This window comes from Pararge aegeria, chromosome 10 (assembly GCF_905163445.1).
Source record: "Pararge aegeria chromosome 10, ilParAegt1.1, whole genome shotgun sequence".
In the NCBI taxonomy this organism is placed as follows: Eukaryota; Metazoa; Arthropoda; class Insecta; order Lepidoptera; family Nymphalidae; genus Pararge; species Pararge aegeria.
In genome coordinates, this window is record NC_053189.1 from 16,255,058 (window position 1) to 16,282,320 (window position 27,263).

Sequence of the window (27,263 nt, forward strand, 5' to 3'; positions counted from 1 at the left end):
TGCATTTGCATGCGATATATCAGCCAATCAGCTGGACGGTACAGTTGACTATCTGCGCAAAGCTAAACTCGCAGCTAACTGCCGCGACGACATAAAGTTTGAATCGGACCGTCTTTCGCTACTAGTGGACCATATAGCCAAAACGTTGTCCAGTCACAAACCTGGCTGACAACTTTAAACTAACTTAGTAAATCCAGGATCTCGACACAGCGCCACCTACAGTCTCCATGTATAGCTAACAACCAAGTAAAAATAACAAACAGGTCGATCCGATCAAGAGAACATACACATATCAGAATTTAATATATTATATACGACGACTAGAGGAACGTTGTCATCTTATGCATTGTGCGTATTATTAAGTATTAATGTAGTACTCAGTTAGGTTAAACGAAATTTGTTCTATAGTAAGACTCTATGGAAAAGTGTGTTTGTCTGTTTGTCTTTCCTTAGATATTGGACAGAAGCAGGCGTTACTTTGCGGAAATCCATGATATATTATGAAAATTAAGCTTAGCTTGCTTTAGTCCGCGAAAAGCAGGAGAACCTGAATGGTGTAATTTATAATTTCTTCAATCCTTATACTCCACACCAAACAGATCTAGATGATGGTACATTGCAGAAGATCTGTTTGGTGTGGAGTATACAGATTGAAGAAATTATAAATTACACCATACAGATTCTCCTGCTTTTCTCGGAGTATAGCAAGTTAAGCTTAATTTTCAAAATAATCTTTTCTTCGAGCCTTAACTAAGAAACCAATCTACTTGATTTCTGGCATAAAGTTAGTTAAAAGGCCGGACAGAAACATAGGCTACTTTTAATTTTTTTTATCTAAAGCAGTCTCCACGGTTTTTGTACAAATCCATAATAAACGCAGACGGAGGGACGCGGGCAATATCTTGTAATTTAAAAAGTTTCATTCAGACACATCATTCCCGTCTACGTCACAGACCAGTCAAAAATTGCATTTTGCGCCAGCCATAACCACTGACGTGGGTCGATGTCAATGAATGCCCAACCATTTTTCGATGATCGGCAACGTGACTGTTTTTTTAATGCTTAGTGAAAGTTTATTTGATTTAGAGTAGATTCTTAGTTTTGCGATTATTTTGAGTGCTATGACACGGGCGTGATAAGTGGGTAAGGCCTGCATTAATAAACCGATATTGAGATAATAACAGACTATCAAGATCGTTATTATGACTGACCGATTCTTGAGAAACTGTTATTTTCTTAATGTCCGATAATTAATAAAGTTATTGACACTTTCAGACAATTGGACAGCATAGCGACTCTGCTATGTCGTCTGAAACACGAACTACATTATTACTCGAAGGCTCAAAGCTTATTGTACTGAGACTAACCATGAAGGGTTAACACTCTGTGAGAGCTATGTAAGCACATACAGAGTTTTAACCCTGTTTTTGCACTCTGCATGCTAGAAAGCAACGCTTTTCCCAGAGATGATATTACGCAATGAAAACGCGCTTGTTCAGCATTTATTTACACAAATTCGAATTTCGAATTCAGTGATTAAGATTTAAAAAAAAAACAAGTCTGCAAGTTCCTTTTTTTAAATGCTATTAATCTGTTGTTCTCTAGCACATCAAGTCCGTGTGTAGACGACCTTTGCCCCAAAGACGTGCGAGAAATTTTTGCGAAGGATATGTTTAAAACTCACTAATATTTATATTGCTGGATTTCAATAGCTCACCAATTGGCTGGAAACACATCGCTCGCTAAGCAAAATCGCACATCTTTGATGGAAGGGTAGCCTTTTTATCGTGGTAGTCCCGCAAAGCTTCCGTCCCGCGTTTGGTGTGTCGAAGGGTTTACAATAGTAGTAATTTATTAGACTTGGGTGCCGCCTCGGGCGGTGTGGTGGTAGAGCTTAATGTAAGTGACGGCCCGCGAGTAGTGCCACGGGCGGAGAAAGAGTCCGGCGCCGCGGGGCAGTGCCAGGAACAACTCTGGAGAGGAGAGGTCTATTTTTATTATTAAAATACCCAACAGTCTATAAACTGACAGCTTTATAATGTACCACTGCTTACATGCGATGGTGACAGTCCACCAATCCGCACTGGGCGAGCGTGCTGGGCCTTAAACCCTTCTCATTGTGGGAGGAGACCCGTGACCTGTAGTGGGCCGGAGCTTTGCAGAGGGTATCTTACATGATCAAATCAGGAATGAGGAGAAGAACTAGAGTTACCGTCGTAGCTCAAAGAGTCACTAAGCAACAGTGGCAGTGTGCTGGGCATATAGCTCGGAGAACTGATGGACGTTAGGGCCCCAAGGTGTTGGAATGGCGACCTCGCACCGGTAAGTGCAGTGTTAGTAGACCCAGAAGCGAATCGCTGGACCTAAAACCGTAGTATTTGGAACTTCCTACAAAAAACCCATGCCTATGTGTATGATGATCATTCCATTATAAGCTAGGCCTTCGACTGCAATCTCACCTGATGGTAAGTGATGATGCAATCTAAGAAGGTAGTGGGGTAACTTTTAAGGGATAGCAAACCAGGCCAGACCAAAGATTCAGAAATTAGATTAATCTCATAGTGTCGGTACACTGGCAGGAAAATTTGTCTTTTTACTTTTTTGGTTATTTATTGTTTAGCTTTACTTGATTATTAAAAAAAATGTTTTCTATATTATTTTATTTCTAAGAGTACCAATATATAATAAAATACTAATATAAACAATAAACACAACTAATGTAGAAAATAAAATTTTAATGAAAAATGTGAGTATGTATTTAAACATAAAAAAATATTCTTATGGTTTTTCAATATTGATTTAATGTTAGTTCTTAGTATTTCCACTATTTTTAAAACTACTGTGATAAGTGCAGACAAATTCATTCGAACATAAATTGTTAACATTTCTTAAGATCCGTTCGATCCAAAATTCTTGAGGCCCTTCACACTCCAAGGACGAAAAACCATTTACTCTTACAGTCAACATACGGTATCTTTCACTACGGCACTTCGTTATAAAATTCCAAATTTTCCTGTGGATGTACAATGCGCCACGGCCCAAGACGCGCGCCACAAAGACGACTGTTTCTAAGCGAGTGAACTTTACCTGGTACGGTCGGGCGCTAGCGACGGTAGGGCTGGCGCGGTTGGAAGGCGGCGCGGTGTGATGACAGCGGGCGGCGACGCGGCGGCTCGCGGCCTCGCATCTTTTTCTCCTCCACGTTCAACTTCACACCTGCGCCCTCGCCGCCCTCCGCCGGGAAGTACAGGGGCTGCGGACACCAATGCAAAGTCAAAGTCAAAGTCAAATAGACGGTACTTTTCATGCCTAGGTGCAATTTTGTTACATTGTGTGAGATTTCTACCTACGTCAACTTATTCGACCGCATAAAAATTAACTAAGATTTATATGGTGTAAAAAGAGCGCCATCTAGTTATAGTACGATTTCCCGGTATTGTGCGATCTAATAAGTAAACGTGGTTAAAAAATTTTGAAAAAACTTTGCACTCTGATGGAAATTAGCAGATAACCAAAAAAACTAAGCAGCTTTTATTTATTTGTTTACGCCACTTTCGCTAAACACTTCCGTTATATACACACTGCTCATAGCAGTAAATTTTCTTAACCGATAAAATTAGCCTAGTTGCCTTTTGCACATCTTACTTTTCAGTGTTATGAACGTGTAGCCGAAACATTATATATTGGAAAAGAGCAATCGGCTTAGTTTCTTGCCGGCTTCTTCTCGGCATAATGTGCCTTCCGAACCGGTACACAATACACTGACTTGACCCCCATTTGAATATAGGTTAAGTAGGACCCGTTTGATAACGTTAGAGGACGTCGACAACGGCGTCGAACGACGACGATGACGACGACGACGACGACAACGACTATGACGATGACGACAACAACTACGACGATGATGAAATGAAATAAAATAAAGCAAGTGTAATGACGACGACGACGACGACGACGACGACGATGATGATGAAATGAAATAAAATAAAGCAAGTGTACTGACGACTACGACGATGATGAAATGAAATCAAATAAAGCAAGTGTACTGACGACGACGATGACGATGATGAAATGAAATAAAATAAAGCAAGTGTGCTGACGACGAGGACGACAACGAATACGACGATGATGAAATGAAATAAAATAAAGCAAGTGTACTGACGATGACGACGACGACGACTACGACGATGATGAAATGAAATAAAATAAAGCAAGTGTACTGACGACGAGGACGACAACGACTACGAGGATGATGAAATGAAATAAAATAAAGCAAGTGTACTGACGACGACGACGACGACGACTACGACGCTGATGAAATGAAATAAAATAAAGCAAGTGTACTGACGACGACGATGACGACGACTACGACGCTGATGAAATGAAATAAAATAAAGCAAGTGTACTGACGACGAGGACGACAACGACTACGAGGATGATGAAATGAAATAAAATAAGGCAAGTGTACTGACGACGAGGACGACAACGACTACGAGGATGATGAAATGAAATAAAATAAAGCTAGTGTACTGACCGCGGCGTTGAGGCAGTCTGCGGCGGCCTGCGCGCTCTCGTACGTGATGAAGCCGTAGTTGGGGTGGCGTGCCGCGCCTGGCGCCGCGGGCTTGCTGTGCACGCGCAGCTCGGCCACGGGCCCGAAGCGCGCGAACAGCGCACGCAGCTCCTCCTCGGTGGCCGAGTGCGGCAGGTTGCCCAGGAACAGCTGCTGCGCGTCCGAGTAGCGCCGCGCGCTCTCCGCGCCCGGGCCTGCTGCGGGAAAGCGGGCGCGGGGTCAATAAACACTCGTCGCCAGCGTTGTTACCACAGGTACATAATAATATGACAAAATATAAAAAGAAAGTGGACTGTAACAATTTTTTTTTTTTTTTTTTTAATTATTTATTAGGTTTACTTACAAACATTAAAACTAATACGTTTTTTAAAATTTCAACTATTCTTTTTAAGTTTAATTAATATTAGAAGTAAAAATTAACTTGTAGTGCAGTTTACTAGGCTGCATAAAATTTGTAATTAATTTAAGGGTAATTGTATATCATTTTATAACAAATTACCAGATGAAGTCCTTGAGATGTCTCTCAATAAGTTCAAAGTTTACATAAAACGTAAGCTTATAGAATAATTCTATTTTAATATTAGGATTACATGTACGATAAAAAAGCTTGGGTATAAATTGCTCTAACTTCATAGCTCAACATTAACTCGACTGTAAGAGGGTGTTAACAAAAAAATATCTGGATATGTTTGTTGTTTTCATTGGCGTGCCTGCCTATTGCGAGCAAGTGTGCGCATGTCTATAATCAGTAGTCGGCAGTGTAATTACCACCACCAATATAACCACTAAATAAATAAATAATTTATAAATCTACTATACGACACTACACACATCGCCACCTAGCCCCAAAGTAAGCTTAGTACCCATAACACAAGCTAACGCTTGCGTTATGGGTACTAAGATATGAATAAAAAAACATAAATACCTTAAATATACATATAAACTCAGACACTGAAAGTCATTCATGTTCATCAAACAAACATTTTCCAGTTGTGGAAATCGAACCCACGGCCGAAAGACTGGACTAAGAAAGCAGGATCGCTGCCCACTGCGCTATTCGGCCGTCGACCACTGGGGGATAGGCTATTGCCATTTTGAGTTTGCTTACAATTGGCTGGTGGAGTATATTTAGAGATATTTATAAAACTTTGCAATTTAAAATATATTTTTTTAAAACTGTTGAATTTTTATTCACTTTGCTGTTCACAATTGATACGCTTGAAAATATTGGAAACAAATAATCCTAATTGATTATCATATTTGCCACTAGCTGGCGTATAAGTCAAGAAGCGTGGATTATTTGACATATACTTACGACCAATCCAATTTATTATTTTTATTTAGCGGAAACTACACAGACGTCTGTGTAGTTTCGAAAAAAATCTGAGTTACTCCCTAGTGACGCCTAAAGAAGTTTTACTTCAGTAAAATAAAATACAATACAATATATGTCACAGAATAAGTCAAAATCCTGCTGATATTAGTGTTTTTACCTACACTTGGAGGAATTATCAATTTTATAAATTTAAAATGCATATAAAAATTTTCGGAACCAACAGGATTTGAACCTCTCGGGCAGTCGCGGCCTGAGCGTTTTCACCAATTAAGGTACGGCTCTCCTAACGTCGCTGCCGAAAATTAGTATATGCATTTCACTTCAGTCTTATAGCGACTGTAGCGTCATCTAGTAGGAAACGTTGCAGTTTCGATCTACTTAGAGTCGCAGATTCAAATCCTGTCGGTTCCGAAAATTTTTATATGTATTTTAAATTTATAAAATTCAAAATCCTGCAGTCTTACTTTGCTGCGGTGGTTGCGGGTTGCGCGGCGGGCGGGGTCTCGGCTCGTGCTGCGCGGGCGGGGGCTGCGGGGGGTACGCGGCGGGCGCGGGGGGTGCGAGCTGCGCGGGGGGAGAGCCGCGGGGGGCGCCCGCACCGCTGGAGGAGCCCGACTTGAGAAGATTGGCGTAAGTCTTGGGCTCCGGCGCCACCGGTGTAGCTGTAACAACCATTTTAACATGTTAATACCCGTTTTCACTAACGATGGACCAGGGAATGTCCGATAAATGTTTTAGTGGGTAAAAATCCCCATAACGCGATCTTCTCTGAGGTGAAAAAAAGGCATAAAATTTCCTTTCACCAATCAATTTTCACTAGGCAACTCATATAACCAAACTAGGTGTGGTATTTTGTGTTTGCAGTATCATATTTTTAATTTTTTCGTATGGAATTGAGGTTATTAAAAAAAAACCAAAATTATATTTTTATCATCTCAGCTTACGAGCTTAGTGTACGAGTACCCTAAACTTTACGATCCGCGAACCGGATTAACTTCAGACTGCGCCTAACGCCGTTAGACATGAGATAAGTTTGTAAAACGTTTTTTTCTCTCTAGGAATCACCTACATAACTAGGCATCCGTTTAAGACGATTCCTAGGTTTAGTGAAAATGGGCATTAATGTCGCTCGAAAAAGAAGGTCTTATCATCACCAACATGAACAAACCATTGCCGGCCCACTATACGGCACGGTCTCCTCTCAGACTCGGTTTTAGGCCGTTTGGTGGACTTCACAAGTCATTGAGAACATTATGGAGGCATACAGGTTTCCTCAAGATGTTTTACTTCAACATTTAAGCAAATTATGTTACTTCAAATGAGTTACACATAACTTAGAAAAGTTAGTGGTGCATGCAAGGAATCGAGCCCTTGGCCCCTTGAAAGAAGTCCTAAGCTCTGGTGAAAGCCCGCTTGACGTAAATAAGTATTGCAGAGAAATTAGTTAATTCAGTAACGATACTTACTGGGCTGTGGCGGAGGCGACGGCTCGCGCTCGGGCTCGGCTTCCGGCTCGGGCTCTAGTACCGCCTCCTCGAGCTCCACAGACCCAACGCTGGTGTTGGCGCCCACTGAAGCACCGCTCGAGATCGTGCTCCCTGGACACAAAGGAATTTCGTTTAGAATAAGTAGCTTCACCACTAGAAACTTGACAAAGAGCTTATCCTAAGGTTGTCCGGCAGATATCGCTACTTAGTCATAAGGCCGCCTTTTTTATCTTACTGTTTACTTGAAGTGTCTGTTCTTTTTTTATTATCTGAACTTGTGGTGTACAAATAAATATACAAATAAATAAAACAATTAAATAAGAGAACCTTATTATGCTTTACAATGAACATTAAGCTGAATCTTAACCTACTAATATTATAAACGCGAAAGTTTGTATGGACGGATGGATAACTGTTTGTTGAGTCCCCCTTAAATATTAATTTTATATTTTATTTACTTTTGGTTAGCGGCAACAAAAATACATTGCCTATAAAAATTTCAATTAAATTTCAACTATAACAGTTCATTAGATACAGCCATTGCACAGACAGACGGACAGTCGGACAGCGGAGTCTTAGTTATAAGTAAAACGAGAGCCTAAAATCAAGTTAGTATTTACCCTGCATGGCTTGCACGAGGTGCCGCGCGGCGTCGTCGTGTTGCGGGTGGCCGTTCAGGTGCGGTGCGCCGGGCTGCGGGCCGGGCGACGTGGGCGCGACGGGTGGTGCGGGCGCGGGTGGCGACAGCATGGGCGCGTGCGGCGGGGCGGGAGGCGCGGGGAACGGCGCGGGGAAGTTAGGCGCGGGGGGGAAGTACCCGCCCGCCGCCACTCCCTCCTCCTCCTCGCCCTCTGAACGGCCCGAGCCCTCGCCCTCCTCGTCCGAGAACACAATGTCCTGGAACAACCGAACGTGTTAACATACAAGGTCATTTGGAAATAGCACAGTAGTGCCTTCATGCATGCATAAAAACACTGCCTACCATATTTTTTTTTAAGTCTTCCCATAACTACATATTAACAGTAACTGCCTAGTGGTTCAGCTTTAGCCTCAAAATGGAGGCTGAAAGTTTCCCGTAACGTTCCCAAAGGCGAGTTAAGTCTACCAATTTGAACTTGGTGGAAGTACAGCTTTAACCCGCTTAATTCTGAGAGCAGTTCCGTGCCCTGTAGTCTACGGGTAATGGCTTGATAATGATGAAAAAATATCCACGATGTGACAATGAAATAATAATAATTGAAAAGTGCTCTACCAGTTCCTACCATCCCAACGTCACGTTCACTGACGATCTAACTTGGTCTTGACAGTTACTGTTAAGACTACTATTTCCGATGTTCTTAGAAAGTACTTTGACATTTATTTATAAGTCAAAGTCATGATCGTTTTTTAGGGCAAAATATACTTTGATCAATATACTTTGTAATATGACTGTTTCCAACGTTCCCCCGAGCACAATATCTCTTCCGACATACTATATCTGTGCTTTTCGCAGACGATTTGCATTTGCCATTAGTTTATGAACATTCAGAATGCCAATTGTGACATATGCAAAGAATCGAAGGAGCGACATCTATATACAGTACTGGGAAACTGTACTGTCACTAGATGGCGCTCTTTCGATACAATATAAATCGTAGATAACTGTCACGCGATCGAAATAGTAAACGTACAAAAGCTCACACTTGGCACTCTGACTGGACTACCTGTTTTGTTATGACTATACCTGGTAGCGGAAGATGTCGTTGCGCACGTAATACTTCTTGGGCGACTGCGCGGCCAGCACGAAGGTCTGTGTGAAGCGACGCATAGGCGCCCCGCCGTTTGACAGCTCGCCCGTCACTTGCACCACTACCCCGTTGCCCAGAGTGGCCTGCGCGTCCACCTTAAACACACAGAAAATGTTAATACGTACATTAAATTTTTTTCTAACCTGCCTTATAATGTGGCCAGTATTTTTGTTACTTTCGTTACAATTCATTACAAGTGAAACTTCTTTACGCAAGCTTGGCTTCGGGAGTTAGCTGGTGAATGCGTGATGAGAGCGGTACGAAAAGTGTGATCGGGCAAGGTGAACGGAGGTTAAGAGGTGAAGACACAAAAATTCTTATTCAAAACACACGGAAAATGTTAATATGTACACTGCATTTTTTCTAACTCGTCTTATAATGTGGACAGGTTCTTCATAACTTATTAAAGTACAACTTCTTTACGCACGCTGACTTCGGGAGTAAGCTGGTGTGACGGGAGCGTTACGAAAAGTGTGATCGAGCGAGTTGAACGGAGGTGAAGAGGTAGATTTAAGTTAATGAAGACACAAAAATTCAAATTCAAAACAGGAAATTGTAATACTTTCACTGCATTTTTTTAAATTATTTTATAATGTGAACAGGCTATTCATTATGCCGTAGTCATCGCTCGACTTCGGGTTTAGGCTGGTGAATGCCCGACGAGAGCGTTACGAAGCGTTGTGAAGACACAAAGAGAAAGTTACGTTTCGTATATTACTGTAAGGTGCAAGCAAACATTTTCTTTCTCTCTTTCTCTCATAGCCAAATCCTATTGTCTCAGTCTTATAACCAACCACAGCAGTTGCTGATATATCTGATAATGTCAATAATGAAAATATTGATTAAAAATAAAACATTTATTCAAAAATATGAATTTAAAACCCATTCTAAATTTAATATATACATACATATAGTGGACTGTTAATTTAAGTAGTTTACTAAGTTGTAGCATGTATTTATGATGGACATGTAAGAAGCACTTTGCGTCCTCATATTTTATTTCTATTAATGAAAAATGTTAATGTTATTTGTTAGTTATACAATGAACAAGCTATTTAAAATAATCTTTAGCATATTTTTCTAAGAACAAATAATCTATTTAAATTAATTCTGACAGTTAAAGCTATATTTATGAAATGCTTTATTATATTGCCCCCCTTTATAAAATTTTAAGAAATCTTGTAAATGCATTGTATTTTTTGAAACGCTGTTGTTAAGAACATAGAAATCTGAGCCTCAAAGAAACGCTCAGATTTACTCAGCGGACAATGCAGAGATCGTAACTCTACGTGAAACAATCAGAAATTAACATAGCTTTAGGAGTTACGAAGCTTAAGTGGCAATGTGGTCCCAAGCAGTGGCGGTACTATAATACCATACGGTCTGAAAAGTTACAATAAATATTCTTCCCTAGCTTGCGTCACAATAACTATCTTTTTGAAATTATGCTCGACAATTCCAAAATGCAATTCACAAAATAATTATGCCATGATAATAATGAGGAAATAAACAATGTTTTAAGTTTTGCTCAATAATGTATGGACAATGAGTATACAAGCACCATGTTACTTTGGCAGGTAGACTCTGCGGTAGCGACCGCTCGATAGCATATATTGTTTAGTTTAGACACAATCGGAGCTCTCGCTTTGTCTCGCTCACACACATAGTCTCAAATGGAGCCTTTATTTTACTGCTTTCATTCATAGGAAATTTAGCAGAGACAATCTAGATTATTTAACAATTCAGTATGGACACGAAATGCAAGATTGAGACGTTAAAGTTCGACAGATTCTCCTGCTTTTCGCGGACTATAGCAAATTAAGCTTAATTTTCATAATATATCATGGCTTTCCGCAAAGTAACGTCTGCTTTTATCCAATATCAGGTGCTATAAAAATTAAGGAGACCAGAATTCATAGAAAGTATTTTGGAGTGCTATTTTATTTTATTATTATATTTATTTTGGCAAACAGCGCCATAAGCGCATAAGCTTCTTTATCCAACCAATTTATCAATCGAAATTTCGATCTTAACCATAGTGTTTTTCAAAGATCAGTTGATATTGTTTGTCATTTAACACAACAAGAACGGTAACTTTTCGAGTTCATGACGAGTCTAATTAGTCCTTTAGGTAACATGGCTCTGTGCTGAAATTCAAGACTGGACCCAAGAACTAAGACACTGAACTAGTACGTAAACACTGGTCCCAAGGTGCTGGACTTGCAACCACATACTGGAATACGCATTGGTAGGCACTAGGTGGAGACGACATTTAACGAATCCCAAAGTATTTCGATACATGCGGCATAAGACAGTTGAATGTGGAAGACCTCACATATGTTCAGCAGTTGACGTCTGTTGGTTGAAATGATGATGCTTTTTATCACTATGATTTTTTGATCTCCCTGGCGTCCTGGTGTGTGCTTTTGTCTTAAAAGTGGGAGGCATCTGGGGGTCTATTTCGGATTCTGATCTGATTCCCCCCCCCACCTTGCCCCTAAGCAATTAGGGGATAGCCGAGAGGTTTTGATACATCTACCTTACCCCTAAGCAGGTGAGCGTTATGTGGCTAAAAAAAATAGGCTTGAAAAGGTACTAAGCAGCGTGTTCTCACCTGGCTGATCTTAGCATGGCAGTCGCGGAAATTGAGCTGCTGGATGCGGTTGTGTATCTGCTTCTGACCGATGACGGGCAGCGTCTCACGATTGGGTGCGTCCAGACCGCCGTGCACGAACGACGAGTAGTTGTTGTAGAATCTGGAGTAATGGACATTCATCATATTGACACAGTCAAAAATAGAAAAATAAATTTAAAAAATCTTTATTATAATTAATAAACTAGTACAATATTCTACACATGCACTTTGATGTACATCGACAACAAGTGACCATGACATTCACGAAAATTAATAATAATGACATGTACACACAGCTAAAATAATCATACAGATAGGAAGGAGAGAACACCTATTGTTCTGTAATATCTATCTTAAGGGAGGGCACAGCGATAGGTAAGCGAAAAGCTTTTTTTTAAGCTGTTCTTCTATGATTTATCAGATTCTAATTCAGATTTTAAAAAAGATATTTATTTATGCTAACAACTCTCTTAAATAAAGAAAGGAAGCCAAGAAGATTTTGGAGTCACTATTCAATAAATAGACAAAGACAGGTAAATGGCGAGTTTCACCGCCACATTAAAGAGCTTGTGTGCAATGCTGAAAAATCGTACTTGTTATATAATATTATTTATTATCCTACTAATATTAAGAATATGGATGTTTGATTATGATATCTCAATCACACAAAAACTGCTGAGCCGATTTGTAAGAAATTTGGCATGCATATAGCATTTGGCATGGAAACGAACATAGGCTACCTTTCATCTTGATTCCTTAAGAAGTTCCCGAGGGAAAATTGAAGATTGTTTACGAGCTAAGGCGCAGGCAGACAGCTTTAAAATTTGGTATGCTATGGAAAAGGACATGGACTTTCTATACCGATGTCTCAAACAGTTCCCGTGCTAGGATTGAAAATCGGTTCTGATGCGACACATCAGTAACCATCAACACATATCACAACACATTAGTATAAATGTTGCCATACGCAATGTATGATACTATGATGTGTGAATCAGTTCTGATGCGCCATAACAAGGCACGTCAGTCAAATAGCATTCGCAATTCGCATCGAAAGCAGCATACCTATGCAGATGGGCGGGCGCCTCGTTGAGCAGCGTGTAGTACTGGCGGACAAACTCGCGGCCAACGCTCTGCGGTGACGGGGTCCCCGCCATTACCATCGCTGTTGTTATCACTGCGCCGATACAGCCCTCCGCTATACGCTGCCCTGAAATACAATATAATAACATTGAAGTATATATTTTTACTCAAAATCAGACTAATGAAACCAAAACAAAAATCTTCTTTTAGATAAGGCAAATTCAACAAATGAACATAAAATCTTGCATATAAAAATACAACTCAAAAACATCAAAACTTTTTTATAAATTCTAATCAGTCTTTTGTTATCTGATATATATTTGATTATAAATCAGATATTTATTATCCATTATATATTGGATATATATCTTTATCTTGATATAATATATCCATTGATATATGAACAAATAAATAAATAAATATACTATGACAATACTGACATCGCCACCAAAGCGTAGCTTGTGTTATGGTTACTAAGTTGACTGATGAATATTTTTATGAATAATATACATAAATAAGGAGCTATGTCATAACAGGACATAGCTCCTTAAACAGACATCTTTCCATTATAGGTGTCACCGACAGTCCTCTTTGCAGAGCATGCATGGAGAAGAATGAAACACCTACGCACGTGATGCTGGAGTGCACGGGCGTGACAGAGCAACGCGAGATCTACCTGGGATCACCAGCCACTATCCCAGAAATCCTCAGCAACCTGGGCGGCATGCTGGGATTCTGGAACGAGCTTGGATGGCTGGAGTAGCGAGCAACATTGGGAAATTTCACGTACAACAAGCGAAGCGCTTACGTGCGGAAACTGCCCAGAAGAAGAAGAAGAAGAATACATAAATAAATAGCATAACATTCATGCTCATCACACAAACATTTCTTCGCTGCAAACTGCGCCAATCGGCCAACCCTGCTTAAAACGCTCATAACTCCGAACACAACAAAAAAGCGAGCAGGTACTAGGCTATAACCACTTTTTTAAAAGGTTTGAATGTTTTTACCTACAAAATCAAAATCTTTCTTAGATTGCAATTCCAGCTTAGAGGTAAAGAGGCATCGAAGGCTATTCTCAATTCTTTTTATCTGTCCCATAGGATCCACAGTTCCCACTTATACTTGGGCTTTAAAATGCAAAAAAGACTTTTCAAATCAGACTGGTAATTATTAAAACTAAAACTAAACTATTGGAACAATTGTCCCGATGGGATAGATTGAAGGCATTGTCATAACCTCTTTATACCAAAATAGCGTAGATAATATCACTAAGATAATAACTACCAGTATAAATTCAAAAAGGCGCCTATTTGCCAATTCTTACAGCCTAATTCTTAAAAAAAGGTTAAAGGTTGTATCTTTAAGGAGCAAACAAATGAATGTGTCAATGGAAAAACTATACTTAAAGCAATTCTTAGTGGATAAATTTTCTACTGTCATAAAATTACTGTGCAGTAAACTGTATTTAGGATAATTAGTAATATATCATCATCATCATTAATGACCAAAAACAGGGCACAGGTTTCCTCTCAAAACGAGAGAGGTTAAGGCCCTAGTCCATCACACTAGCCAAGTGCGGGTTGGTAGACCTAACAAGCCTTTAAGAACATTAATAAAGCTCTGAGACATGCAGGTGATATTTTTGCATAAACTACAAACGAAAAATTAGGGATAATAGTTCAAATAAATCTAGCTTATCTTGACATGTTAGGAAGGAACCAATGACTCATTGTTAAAATATGAAATCAGTGTGTAATCAAGGTTAAAACTAAATAGGAGTAACACTGCTAATTTGGGATGGGAATTTGGGATTATTCTATCATATTCAATCAGATTTAACTGTGCTAGTGAACATGAGAGACTAGTGACTAGCCCTGAAAACAAAATAAGTCCTAGAATTCTATCCTAATTTAGGGTCTAAATGTGAATCCAAACGATAAAGAAAGTCACTCAAACAAAATCAAAGGAGTTTGAGTATTTTTGTATGGAGCCTGGCTGAACTGTCTGCATTTTTATTTTTGATATGTGTTTACCACAGATTTGGCATTAATAACTCTTATCAATGACATCCCAAATCCAACAAGAAGCTTTATAATTTGATAGCTTTATACATAGATAATGTCTATGTGTTTTTGTGCCAGCAATTTTTTTTTACATTAAATTTTAGTTTCTTTTTGCCCTCATCCCACGTAATGTGGGGTCAACCCAAGAAATCTTCTTCAAACTGGATGACAAACTTGTTGTATTTCTTTTTTAACCGTCTTCCTTCAAAAAAAGAGGAGGTTATCAATTTGTTTTATTTTATGTTTGTTCTGGCATAACTCTATAATTTATAAATGGATTTGCAAAATTCTTTTATTTTGTTCAAAAGGATTTTCCGTATTATAAATTAAAAAGAATTATAAATTATTTTATACTTAAATTTCATATAGATTCTATATGAAATTTAAATAGGACCATGAACATTTAAATAGGATCTGACGAAGAGCTAAGAAGGCCAACATTTTACCTCTTCGAAAAATAAGAGTATATCAACCACTGCTTTTGTATAAATGTGGATTGATTACGCAATCATGCAACATAAAATCTAGCCTGTGCACCCAAAAGGGTTATACAGATGTATTGCAAATCACCAGATGAAATCTTTGAGATTTCTCTCAATAAGTTGAAAGTTTATATAAACGTAAGCTTATAGAAAAATCCTATTATAATATTAAGGATTACATGTATGATAAAAAAGCTGGGGTATGAATTCCTCTTACTTCATAGCTCAACATTAACTAGATTGTGAGATGGTGATTACAAAAAAAACCTGGCTAGGTTTGTTGTAGGCTCTTCTCAGACCAGGGTACGTTTGGAACCCCCCTAGCTTTACTTTTAAGTTAACAAATGCAGTTATCACCATCACTTATGCTTCATATGTGCCTAAAATAAGGTCTACATGAATAAAACATTTTTGAATTTGAATTTATTCAGTTACTGACGGACACCCACATTTTCTACCAGTTAATAGTGGTTGCAAAATTTTCGCTACTAAAAGATGTACCTGTGTAAATTGTAGCACATACTATTTATGCTTGTTTTATTCAAATAAGCTTTGTAGGTAGGTACCTAATGCTTTTAAACATGTTTGATGTAAGAGAAAAATAGAGCTAGGGACAACCCTCCATGCTGCTCCATATTGATTGGCAGGTAGGACAACAAAAAAGTGTCATATTTAAATCTCACTATAATTACTATAATATCATATTATGCTAAATTAACAAAAAAGTAATTGATACCATAAAATTGCACTTAATTTTAATCCATTTTAGGCAAAAGGGGTTTTATACTGTTGTTATTTAAAAAAAATGAGATACCTTTTTTTATTAACTGCTAAAAAGATTTCTTTAATTTATAGCCTAATGTCGAATTTTGAGTTAACTATACATAATTATGTGGTTAGAGGAAATTTATTTCGTGTTTTTTAATTGTTTATCCTAGTAAGCAATAAAAGAACTCCGAATTATTTCAGAAACGGATAATCTAATCCTGATTAGCGAATCGGGGGTCAATGGCATCAAAATCGCGATAAATAATAATAAATTGCGAGATAGGGGTCGTGGCCGCGCTGAAGATGTGTGGTTCGTTTCAATAAAGACAGTTGGTCCAGGATTCTGACGAACCACGACGCATGGCGACTTTTATCACGATTTGTCAAGCCCTCAGTCAGGCAGTCAAAAAATTACAAGCAGATACATTTATTTACACCAGGAAAAGTAGAGTATCGCATCTTCATGCCTTTTACAGCCCCTAAGTAACCGAATTTATTATAACAGAGAAACACTAGGGCTTTAACCTATAGAAAGAAATCCTTCTGCCGACAACGAAAATATCACTAAAACTACTTTTCACAGTTATAAGTGAGGAAAAAAACTTACCTCAGTAAATTATAGGCATTAAAATGGTGTAATCGGCAACAAATTGTCACGAAAATCGCGTAATTTTCACGATAAATAAGGACTGAAAACAGAAAAAGAGCCTACCTCACCGTTCGGTGTCAATTTAGCTACAATGTTGCCATTTGTTTTTAATTTTCGAGATATTTTATTCATAATTAATTAACAAAAAAAATGTACTATAAACTGACTCATTTCAAATTATTAATACGGCTTTGAAGTTTGAAATGTACTAAAATGATAAAAATAATAATTTGTAATAGTCAAGTATTTGACTATAGTACATGGGTCGAATCACAATAGAATATAGATCGTAACCGGTTGACTTAGCACCAGAGACCACGCGGACCTGAGCTGAGCTGCAAGCAGAAGAACAAAGTACATTGGTGTCCGAAAAACCCAATTCAAACATCTGGATCGCGGTGACGAATCGCTTGATTTCAAAAAACGTATTCATTAGTATTGATTTAATTAAAATAGACAGCAAGATAAAATCGTGGGCTTAAATCCAAAACGGAGACTTTCTTAATATAAGTCCGTTTTTCAGTTAAAAGTTTTAGAGGTACAAATTAATGAATGTTTGCAATTTACGAACAAAAATAGTTCGTGGCCGAAAAAATATTTTAAATTACAAATGAGACGACAGCCTATAAATAAGTTTCTTGCACACAATATTGCATTTCCCTTCTTAAATAATAAATGTATAAGATCATCATCATCATTTAAAAACATATTAAGCAGTGGTGCAAATTCTGTTGTATGCTAATTTAAACCATATTTGAAAGAAACACTACTTTTCAAAAGTTTCCCTGTCTAAAAGGACAGAACTACTATTAGTTTAGTTTAGCGACAAAAGAATACAAGCACCGACACATGTAAAGACCGGGCTCCATCAACTGGCGTTATACTACTAGACGAATTAATAGGCCAGCTGGCGTTATACTACTAGGCGAATTAATAGGCCACCGGCAGTGTTACTTTTATGGTTGAGTTCTTAATGTTTTAAAGGTTACGAGATGAATATTTTTCGGCGACTTTTGACCGTACTGTACTCGCCCGTTTCAAATCATCCTTCTATATATGATGAAAATGAAAAGATCAGTATATTTATAATGATGTCTACTACATATATTAATTGCTGTATCTATCATCTTCTTTTTGTATTGTTTTAATTAAAACCAAGATACGTGTAAATAAAATATGGCAATACCAAAATTAGGCATAGACAAGGTGAACCTAATACCTATTAAGTTTGTAGAATTTTCGCTGTTAAAACTTAACACAATATTAAAACTCCAGAGGTTTACAAATTAAATCAAAATACAGTTATAAAGACAAAAGTTGTACTTTAATTTTAGTAAATTTAATATTAATTAAGTAAATCAACTACAATTTTAGTTTCTGAACGACAAAGTTCATTGTATAGGCTTGGCGGTATTATTTTCTTAGTGTTGGCCAAGTTATTGATTTTCTCGCTATATCTACCTTTCTCTTTTGCTCTCATGAATCCTGAATGTTTTATCCTTGCTGATACCGGTGCGTGCCATTGACCTCATGGATAGTGCGGACTTCCCATTGGTTGACAGCGTCAATGTGTAAAAAAAAGTGGCGTCTCTTTGGTGTTTAGCCAACATAACGAAGCATTACGCGCCGACTCATCATACGCCCTTTTTCATTCTTCTGCATTTGGCATTCGGCGTTGAAGGTCGTGTTCAGACCTTAGGTTATAGTTTATTGTTACACTTAAGTCTATATTTAGTAATAATGGCCAATAACGATAATTTTGCACAAGATGTTACCGATAATCAAGTAAATGGAAATGGGGAGAACGGTGGTGGTGATGGACAGGAACATAATAGTGCGGACGCCCCGGGACGCGATGACGACAGGTAAAGTTAATTGTTCTGATTATCACTAAAATACTTGTTTACGAAAGTAATAAAGTAAATCCATTAAGTATTTAACTATAAATTAGCTATTTGCGTTCTAAATTTATTTTTACAGTAATGATACTCTCGCCGCAATGGCGGCGTCGGTCCGGCATATTTTCTTTATCGGCATTTCAATCTATTTCGATCCTCAAGGTTTTTTCAAAATTCAATGTTTTTATCCTTGCAGTGGTTTCTTCGCGCATTAAATTAAGTCCTCGATGTCGTAGTTTTCATTTCAGATTAAGTGCAGGTTTACGAACTTAGTAAATTCATTTCGTTGCCGCCCGACGCAAAATGGCGTCCCCCGCGCGTCACTCTTTCCCGCCGGCGCGGTCCCGTTATTGATTTTTGCATCATGTTTCGCATCGCATTAGTGGTTTTTGATTGAATGTTACGGTAACGGTCGGACGCGGACCGCGTGGGCTACTTGCAAGATTTTAAATCGGTGGTAGAGCATCATCGGCCGGCGCAACCCGGCCACCTCGGGTCAGTTCACTAACGCCCTGTCTCTCTGCAGGTGTGAGCCTGCGCCGCCGCCGCCGCCGCTGGAGCACGTCATGGTATATATCCGCAAGGCTCACACTAAGTAAACGACCAAACTGACTTGATTGTCTGGGCCACTTAAATTTGGGCCTCCACTATTGCCTATTTCAAATCTTGCGATCACTGTAACATTCTTGTTATCATTTCTCGTTGTCTTGATATTAAATTTGCAGTTTGATTTTTGTAACTTACAGGTATTCTGAATTTGTTTTGCTGCAGTGCTTGGAGTTTGTTTTTAACAAAAAAAGTAGCTGTAAAGTACTGTAAACAAGTACTGCATAGTGTTAATGTTAAATTGAATTGTAATTTAAGTCAGTTCCTTTATACATAGAGGCATTCCTATGTTATTGTATTCATATATTGATTATTTGGATGTATGCTTACAGAAAACTTTTTGTTGGGGGCCTGAGCTGGGAAACCACAGACAGTGAGTGCACTTATTATAATTAACCTTTATATATATAGCTGAAAAGTTTAGTCAAGATTTCAATGAATTTTTGTAGTTACTGTAACAAGTGTAAAATCCTTTAAAATCTAACTCTAAATACATTTTTGTTTATTATATATTTTGTTTATTATATATTATTATTGCAAAAAGATAAGTTCATTGACCTTGTTTTGAGTTCATTCACCTCTTAGCATTGAACTTGTGCTAATTTAGGGTGCAAAAAATTCCACAAGTGGTGTACTGTGTGTGAATGCACATATCAATATATTGTAGTTAGTCAGAACCTTAATTTATGACAAATTAATTAAGTCCCTCTTTCACTACCTTTAAACTACTATGTTTAAGTTTAATGATGAATATTTCAGTTCTGCTTCTGAGTTCTTGTGAAGATACTATACCAATCTTCTGATGTACACATTACAATTCAAATTTGTAAATAGCACTAAAATTCCACCTGACAAGTTAATTTTTGTTGCAGAGGAATTACGTGATCACTTCAGTGCATATGGTGAAATCGAAAGTATCAATGTCAAGACAGATCCGAACACCGGCAGGTCGCGTGGCTTTGCCTTCATCGTTTTCAAGGCTCCAGATTCCATAGATAAGGTCATGGCAGCTGGGGACCACACCATCAACAACAAAAAAGTAGACCCAAAAAAAGCTAAAGCCAGACATGGAAAAATATTTGTGGGTGGGCTCAGCAGTGAAATCTCAGATGATGAAATCAAGAATTTCTTCAGTAATTTTGGAACAGTAAGTATTTTTTAATAATAATAAAAAAAGTTCTATATCAGATGTCTAAATTTCAACATTGTCTGTATTAACTTACCACCAGTACTTTAAAGAATCCAGTTAATAAGAAAAATTGCAATACTGCAATAAGTTTCAGAATACAGACATATTAATATGATGAAAATTCCGGTTACGGTGAGATATATAACATCTTGACTGCTAGTGAAGATATATCCGGGCCACTGAGGTCAAATTTAAATCTTTTTGAAATAAATTTATCAAAACTACTTAACTGATATTTTGTTTTATCTATACAGGTCATAGACATTGAGATGCCGTTTGACAAAACCAAGAATCAAAGGAAAGGCTTCTGTTTCATCACATTTGAGTCTGAACAGGTTGTCAATGAACTGCTGAAGACACCCAAGCAGACAATCGGTGGCAAGGAGGTTGGTATTGGTGAATTCTAAATAAAATTTTGTTAAAGCAGCATTAAAGTAGATGTTTGAAAACTTTTGTAGTGCATGTGATTAAGTTGTTTAACTTGTTCTAATTTGTTATAATTTGTCCTTCAGGTTGATGTAAAGAGGGCGACGCCCAAGCCGGACGGCCCCGGGGGTATGGGTACCCGAGGGGGCCGCGGGGGGCGGGGTGCGCGCGGAGGTCGCGGGGGCCGCGGGGGTTATGGCGGGCAGGGCACGTGGGGCAACCAGGGCTACGGTGGCTACGGCTACGGTCAGGGAGGATACGGCGGCGGGTACGACGGCTACGGCTACGGCGGATACGGATTTGACGGCTACGGGGGATACGGCGGATACGATTACTCCGGCTACCCCAATTACGGTAAACGCGGCAAGCAGCACTAGTAAGCTAGCATCGCTGGCTGCTCACCGACACATTACCTCGACTGATGTTACCTGATCTAGAATGTAAACGTAGAAGTAAGGCGGCGGGCGCGAGGCGGCGCTCTGTCGACGTCGCGCGCCCGCCGCACTAGGTTAGCGTCAGGGGAGCCCTCCGTCCTGTGATACTCCTCGCCGTGGGCATCGATCGATAGGGAGATATCGACGTCGCGTGAACCTTAGATGTATGTCTTAGTGCGTAGAAAATATTTATTTTTCTATTATAACTGCGTATTTACATTAATATTCTATCGAGATAATGTGTAGTGAATGTTGTCGGGGCGACAGTTTCTGATGATCATTGAATAAATTCTCTTTGTGTAATCGGCCTGACCTGAGATCATTAATTAGTGTATTGTCCTTCTGGAGTTCATACTTTTATTTGCATAACTTAGTTAATTTCCACTAATTTGCATCACTGAGCTACCCGTTTGTATCCATAGCGGAGTAGAGAGTGCCCACGCAGCTATCGATCACTCTTTATCATTGTTTCACTAGGTACTATGTTTGTACATATATGTTACCGCCTTATGTTTTATAAGTGTTTATTTGTAATACCACTTTTGACATATGTAGCAATGTCGCTCGAGTTTTATTTGTTTTGGTATTTTTTTATTTTACCTATTAACGCTCTCGCTACATGCTACATTTGGGTAAATGGGGTAATATATGGAGAGACATTGTGAAAGTGATAAAGATATGATGAAGCTTTTGAATAAAGCACTGTTACCAAAAAAATCAATGTGTTTCCATATATTCCTCGCCTATCCCACTCACTCCCCCTGCCCCACCCAATCTACCACCAGCAACTAACATCGCATGACTTATGGGTCTTTATATAATGATGGGACTGCACTTGGCTGCCAGTAGATACAAAATATCTATATTTTAGTATATTTCTATATTATTATCTATAAAAGTAAATATCAGTAGTTATTTATTTATATTATCATTCAGTACCAAAGTAAAAATTACATTTATTATTAAAAGATAACGATTATTATCCACTACCTTCAAATTGACTAATTATGATAACACTTAAATTTTTAATATACATTTCTATTAGTTAGTGGGTTAACATTTATCGTAATATTGTGCTTGATATTTTAAAAAAACTAAAGAATGCATAAAAAAGAATGTAAAATAATTGAGGATAGGTATTTTTGTAACTATGGAAATTCTCCAAATGGAAGTTTCATAGAAATTAGATCTAACGGTGAATTCATTAATTTCGGGAACATCCTCGTCGTTTATATGAAAAATTCATTGGAACTTGATTGATCTCCAAATAGTAGATTTCGGGAATGCCTGAGACACGTTTTATAACTTACAATGTGATGACGTCACACGACGCAATAAATCAAGTTGGACGGCTAAGGGAAATTTACATAAACTGTGACCATACCCACAACCACCAGTCTTCGTTCTGGCCAAAATTTCGATGATCGTAAGTAAGCGTGGCGTCGATTTGGGTGCAGTATTATAACAGTTAGGTAGGGATCATTATGGTTTGGCTGCGGCGAAGAAGCTCGTAATGGCTGAAGACTAATGGCTTTTGTTGCGGGCAGACTACGGCGGGTACGGAGGGTACGAGGGCGGTTACGGCGCACGCGCGGCTCCACGCGGGAAAGGTACTGCCGTCCTCACCCCCCACCCCACCCCACCCCATGTATGACTCAGGTTGCACTCTCAGCCGAGAATCTGTCGATAGCCTCGCTAATATTTTATCTTATGTTGATCTTGCTTGTAATCTAAAACTGAACAGACGCAGTATTATGACAAAATATAATACAACTTAGAATCCGGACGGTTTTACATTCTGCGATTTAAGTATTCATGTTTCCAAATTTCTGTCTCCGCTTTAGGAAAGATTTCTATTTAGGTTCAAGACCAACCCAGCTTCGTGTTTTATCCCTGACAATTTAACTTTACGTACGCATTAGACCAGCCTAACCAGGAAAAATATTTATTTCAATGGGCTCTACTCAGCGGTGGTGTGAGCAGTGCGCGGCGCAGGCAGGTGACGCGCAGCTAAGATTATCGACGCTATATTTTTGTTATCTCAACTGATAGAGACTAAAGCGAGGTAGCGTTGCCTCGCTTTAGTCTGCTTACTTCTTCGGCCGCAATGCCTATCTCCTCCCATTTCCGCCTTCGGTGAAATGCGGCCCTAACAGCGTTGCCAGCCAGCGTTATTTCGCGTATGAGGGTGTTACAATAGACATATTTAAATAGATAACTTTCACTCCATGAAGTCTAGGGTAAAGGCCATCAATTTCGGTAAATACACTTGTGGGCTTGCGTTAGTTCGGTTTAATTGCCGCGATGAATAACAATCACGATAGTTTTAATTCGAAAGCAACTAAAGATAACAGCAGGTCTGTAAGGTTTGAAGTACAGGCTGATGCGAGAAATGCTCGCTGAGAGTGCGATATTTTTCATTGTATTCGCAAACATTGTCTTCACAAACGTTTTGGCCCGCTGCCCATTTTCTTTTGCATTTCTGAATGTCACGTGTTTTCGACCAAAAATGTTATTTAAATGAGTAACCAAAACGTTTGGTATGGTAAATGGAACTGTCTGTAATCACCTGTTTGTATAGACTTGTAGTGTTGCAATTAACTATTGCATGTATTTGTCGCTCGATAATTAATTAGCTAGGATTCAATTTTAGACTAAAAAAATACATTTTATATGTATAAACGCGTGATTCCATTTCGTAGCCTAATTAGGCTTCATCATTATTCTTTGATGTGTACTTATATGCGAGGTTACACTCTACTAATGTCATTTTATTTGGTCAATAATAGCATCTTCAGTTATATCATTCACCCGTAAAATTTATGGCGTGCAACCCGACCTGCCGTGCTGCGGCGGCCTTATTCAACATAGTCTTAAAAATGTAGATATGCCGCTCGTAAAGCTACTGGCATAATGTTGTCTTATGTGGACATGTAGCGGGAAACTCCGAAAAAAGAAATTCAAACCGGTTTAGTCATTAACGCCGTTATTTGAATAATTTCACTCTACTACCAGAAAATTTACGATTTACTGAATCCGAAATTAAGCTCTTGTAATTTTCTGCGCCAACTACGCAAAATAATTCGTGACGCGCGTGTTAGCTACTGTTAACCTTATGGAGCCAAGCCACAAAAAATACAAACATTTAGTTAGGGTGGATTAAAACACTGCAAAAAAAATTATAATAGCTGATGCATGCGGGTTGTAAGAAAATTTGTGATTGATAGATTTCTTATGAACAGCTGTAGCGTGTTTGACCTAGTGTGTTAAATTTTTTAGCAGTTACATTGAGGATATCGGAATTGTATTTCTATATAGATCTCCCAAAGTTACAATTCATATACGTGTAAACGAGAGCTGCTTAAAGATGGCTTATTCGACACCATGACGTAACACTCTGGGATCACCATTTCTGACGCATTTTTACTGATCATCCATGGATTTTTTCGAAAAATTCCATAGAATATCTGGATATTCTATGAATTTTTTTCATGTTGCTGCAGTTTACGTTCTACAGAAATCACTAGGGATAATTTTCTGACCAAATTATTTAATATTGGTTATTTTTACCTGTATGTGGGTGTAACCTCTCATTTGGTGATGCAATGTGGCTTCCTTAGTTTCAAAATTTAAAAATAATTGATCATTATTATTACAGACTTAAATAGCATTTCATTCTATTTATATTTTCATTTATTTGCAAGTAACCACATAGCCTGAAACAACTTTTTTGTTATTATTTTTTTTCGTTCATTTTGTAAAGATATGCTTGCACTAAATAGGCTAGGCTCTGAAATAAGTCCTATACAGACACACTAATTACACAGAATTACAAAACTCTTTAATAGCTTAATTAACTTAGAACTTGAGCATCGTTTTTTCTGGAATGAAGGATATGTACGATAAGGTTATAAACAAATTGCTAGTAAATTCAATTGTAGGTCTTAAAGCAGTACCTTACTTACCTTTTGTAGTTTATTTGGAGATTTGTGTACAATCCAATTAAAACTGCATAATACATAAGAAAAATAAGATATTTATAATATTCAATTTATATATGTATGTGTACATAAAAAAAAAAATGGGAAATGAGTGAACAGAGTTCAATATCTCGCGGTTTTCCCGTTACGTGCGAGCGTACCGTTACTTTAACGTTTATTACTCGCATGACTAACACTGTATAACCGGTTTTTCTTTTTTCTTTAACTGTAGCCTTATTGCGAAACTTGTGATGGTTATAAAAACCGACATCGTAATTGTTCTGATTGGCGGAATGTACCGTTCTGTAACTGAACATATAAGTGTCAGTTTTACTGTAGTTATGTAAATATATTAAACTTTGAGTCTGCCAATGGGAAGGATTACTACTTATTTTGCACTTACGTTGATCGTATACTGCCGCAATGTCCACACGTATCGGATTTATCTACTTAAGTCAAATATCTGATGGTATAATTCCCAAATGCTGAAAAATGCTTTGCGTGCGCCTCGCGGTTGTGTACGATGAACTATAATTATATCCAAGTTAAGCAATAGGGCTGTGTGTTTAATTTTGTGTGTTATGTTTCAACAGTCTCTGATGATGTTGCAGCTGGCTACCAAGGTGGTAAGCAGCGCGGCGGGGGCGGCGGCGGTGGTCGCGCCAATCAAAGGCACCAGCCCTATTAATTACAAAACAGTACCTGCCGAAAGTCATCTCAGTCCAATAGTAAGGTAATGTACATCTAATGCTGAGTGCATATGACAGCCGAGCTGAACGCATCGAAAAACGCATCAGAAGGCGGGCTGTATTAAAAAATATGCGATGCGAGCGGCTTGTCTAGAATGTGCGATCAGCATTATAGTACACCAGTTAGCAATTACCTACATGGAATACAATAGAGATATTAGGGCTATGTCAATACTTTTTTCCATGCCATCCACTTTTTCGGACTAAGACAACGATGTTTATCAAATTAACCATTATTTTTGAGTTTTTAATTTTTTTTACACAATAGTCTGAGCATTGTTAATTAAAAATATTTTCTCTGTTGCAGGTTAAGTGATCGGTCATGCGCGTCCCCCGCGCCCGCGCAGCGCTTCGCGAGCGCCGCGCCGGGGACGCGTCATTCCATTCCACATAATTAATTTAAGAAATCTTTTTAAGAAAATTTTTAAGGATAAAAATAAAATAGTACGTCATGTGACTGGGCCGCCGGAGCGGCCGTGCATTAAATTAAAATAATATAGTATGGATTTAGATTAACTTGAGTATTATTGCTGATTAGATTCAATTTTGACATTCTTAGTATCGAAATCTTACCTCTCAAAGTGATTGTTAGAGAAATAATTATACAGAGCTTAAAGTTAAGAGTAAATAGCCGTGTCCGTGTCCCCGTCGGCGTTCGAGGAGCCCCTGTGTGTTTGCGTGTGTGCGATGTCAGTGTGCGTGTCGCCCTCCACTCTGCGTTGATTATTCTGGATCTCATTGCAGAAAATGTTGTAGATTTGTAATTTTTAATTTTGGTAATCAAACAAGGAAATCAGAATCATGTATTTTTTACAAACTAGTTGTTTCTTCCACTGAGTAGGGATGAAATTAGATTAAGTACTCGGACATGAACAAACTTCTTGAGATATACGAGTTATGTATGTCGAAATAAACAAATATGTAAATAAAATGTTGACTTTTTGTCTTTGTCTTAGTTGATTTAAACTCAATTATGGCTAACAATTGGAGATATAGGTATACAATTTTTCTTCAGTCATCCAGGTGATACAATTTTCCATCAATCATCATCATCAGTTTGTAAACATTGCGCAGCAAGTCTTCAACGTAGCGCGCGTACTGTATTATTCGATGTG

At 38.4% G+C, this 27,263-nt stretch overlaps 2 protein-coding genes and 1 non-coding gene across 7 annotated transcripts; 2 read left to right on the forward strand and 1 right to left on the reverse strand.

The window, feature by feature from the left end:
* Nucleotides 1–1,124: 1,124 nt before the first annotated feature.
* On the reverse strand, nucleotides 1,125–16,967 carry LOC120626973 (ras GTPase-activating protein-binding protein 2). The gene is made up of 10 exons (XM_039894791.1): nucleotides 16,825–16,967; nucleotides 12,884–13,028; nucleotides 11,798–11,939; nucleotides 9,120–9,278; nucleotides 8,017–8,293; nucleotides 7,376–7,507; nucleotides 6,374–6,571; nucleotides 4,535–4,770; nucleotides 3,088–3,253; nucleotides 1,125–1,973 (listed from the first exon to the last, which is right to left on the reverse strand). Exons 2-9 carry the CDS (start codon nucleotides 12,979–12,981, stop codon nucleotides 3,104–3,106), a joined length of 1,392 nt encoding a protein of 463 aa, XP_039750725.1. The 5' UTR covers nucleotides 12,982–13,028; nucleotides 16,825–16,967; the 3' UTR covers nucleotides 1,125–1,973; nucleotides 3,088–3,103.
* Nucleotides 16,968–18,499: 1,532 nt separating this feature from the next.
* Nucleotides 18,500–27,091, forward strand: LOC120627061 (RNA-binding protein squid). 5 transcript variants are annotated; one of them, XM_039894900.1, is made up of 8 exons: nucleotides 18,500–18,731; nucleotides 19,703–19,743; nucleotides 20,243–20,517; nucleotides 20,814–20,945; nucleotides 21,072–21,339; nucleotides 22,967–23,029; nucleotides 25,993–26,132; nucleotides 26,456–27,091. In XM_039894900.1, exons 1-7 carry the CDS (start codon nucleotides 18,607–18,609, stop codon nucleotides 26,085–26,087), a joined length of 999 nt encoding a protein of 332 aa, XP_039750834.1. In that variant the 5' UTR covers nucleotides 18,500–18,606; the 3' UTR covers nucleotides 26,088–26,132; nucleotides 26,456–27,091. The 5 variants fall into 5 exon arrangements, with proteins under 5 accessions (XP_039750834.1, XP_039750835.1, XP_039750836.1 ...); XM_039894901.1 differs by having other exon boundaries at nucleotides 25,993–26,127; XM_039894902.1 differs by having other exon boundaries at nucleotides 26,011–26,132.
* LOC120627171 lies at nucleotides 20,109–20,176 on the forward strand. Its single transcript, XR_005658895.1, has one exon. It is a non-coding gene; the product is annotated as a small nucleolar RNA snR61/Z1/Z11 (small nucleolar RNA).
* Nucleotides 27,092–27,263: the final 172 nt, after the last annotated feature.

Coding starts and splice junctions, on each gene's coding strand:
- LOC120627061 (XM_039894900.1), top strand. CDS start 18,607: ATGGCCAATAACGATAATTTTGCACAAGATGTTACCGATAATCAAGTA. Junction 19,744..20,242: donor GAGCTGGGAAACCACAGACA/GTGAGTGCACTT, acceptor TTTTTGTTGCAG/AGGAATTACGTGATCACTTC. Junction 21,340..22,966: donor CTCCGGCTACCCCAATTACG/GTAAACGCGGCA, acceptor TGTTGCGGGCAG/ACTACGGCGGGTACGGAGGG.
- LOC120626973 (XM_039894791.1), bottom strand. CDS start 12,981: ATGGTAATGGCGGGGACCCCGTCACCGCAGAGCGTTGGCCGCGAGTTT. Junction 7,508..8,016: donor CCTCGTGCAAGCCATGCAGG/GTAAATACTAAC, acceptor CTTTGTGTCCAG/GGAGCACGATCTCGAGCGGT. Junction 3,254..4,534: donor CAGACTGCCTCAACGCCGCG/GTCAGTACACTA, acceptor TGGTGTCCGCAG/CCCCTGTACTTCCCGGCGGA.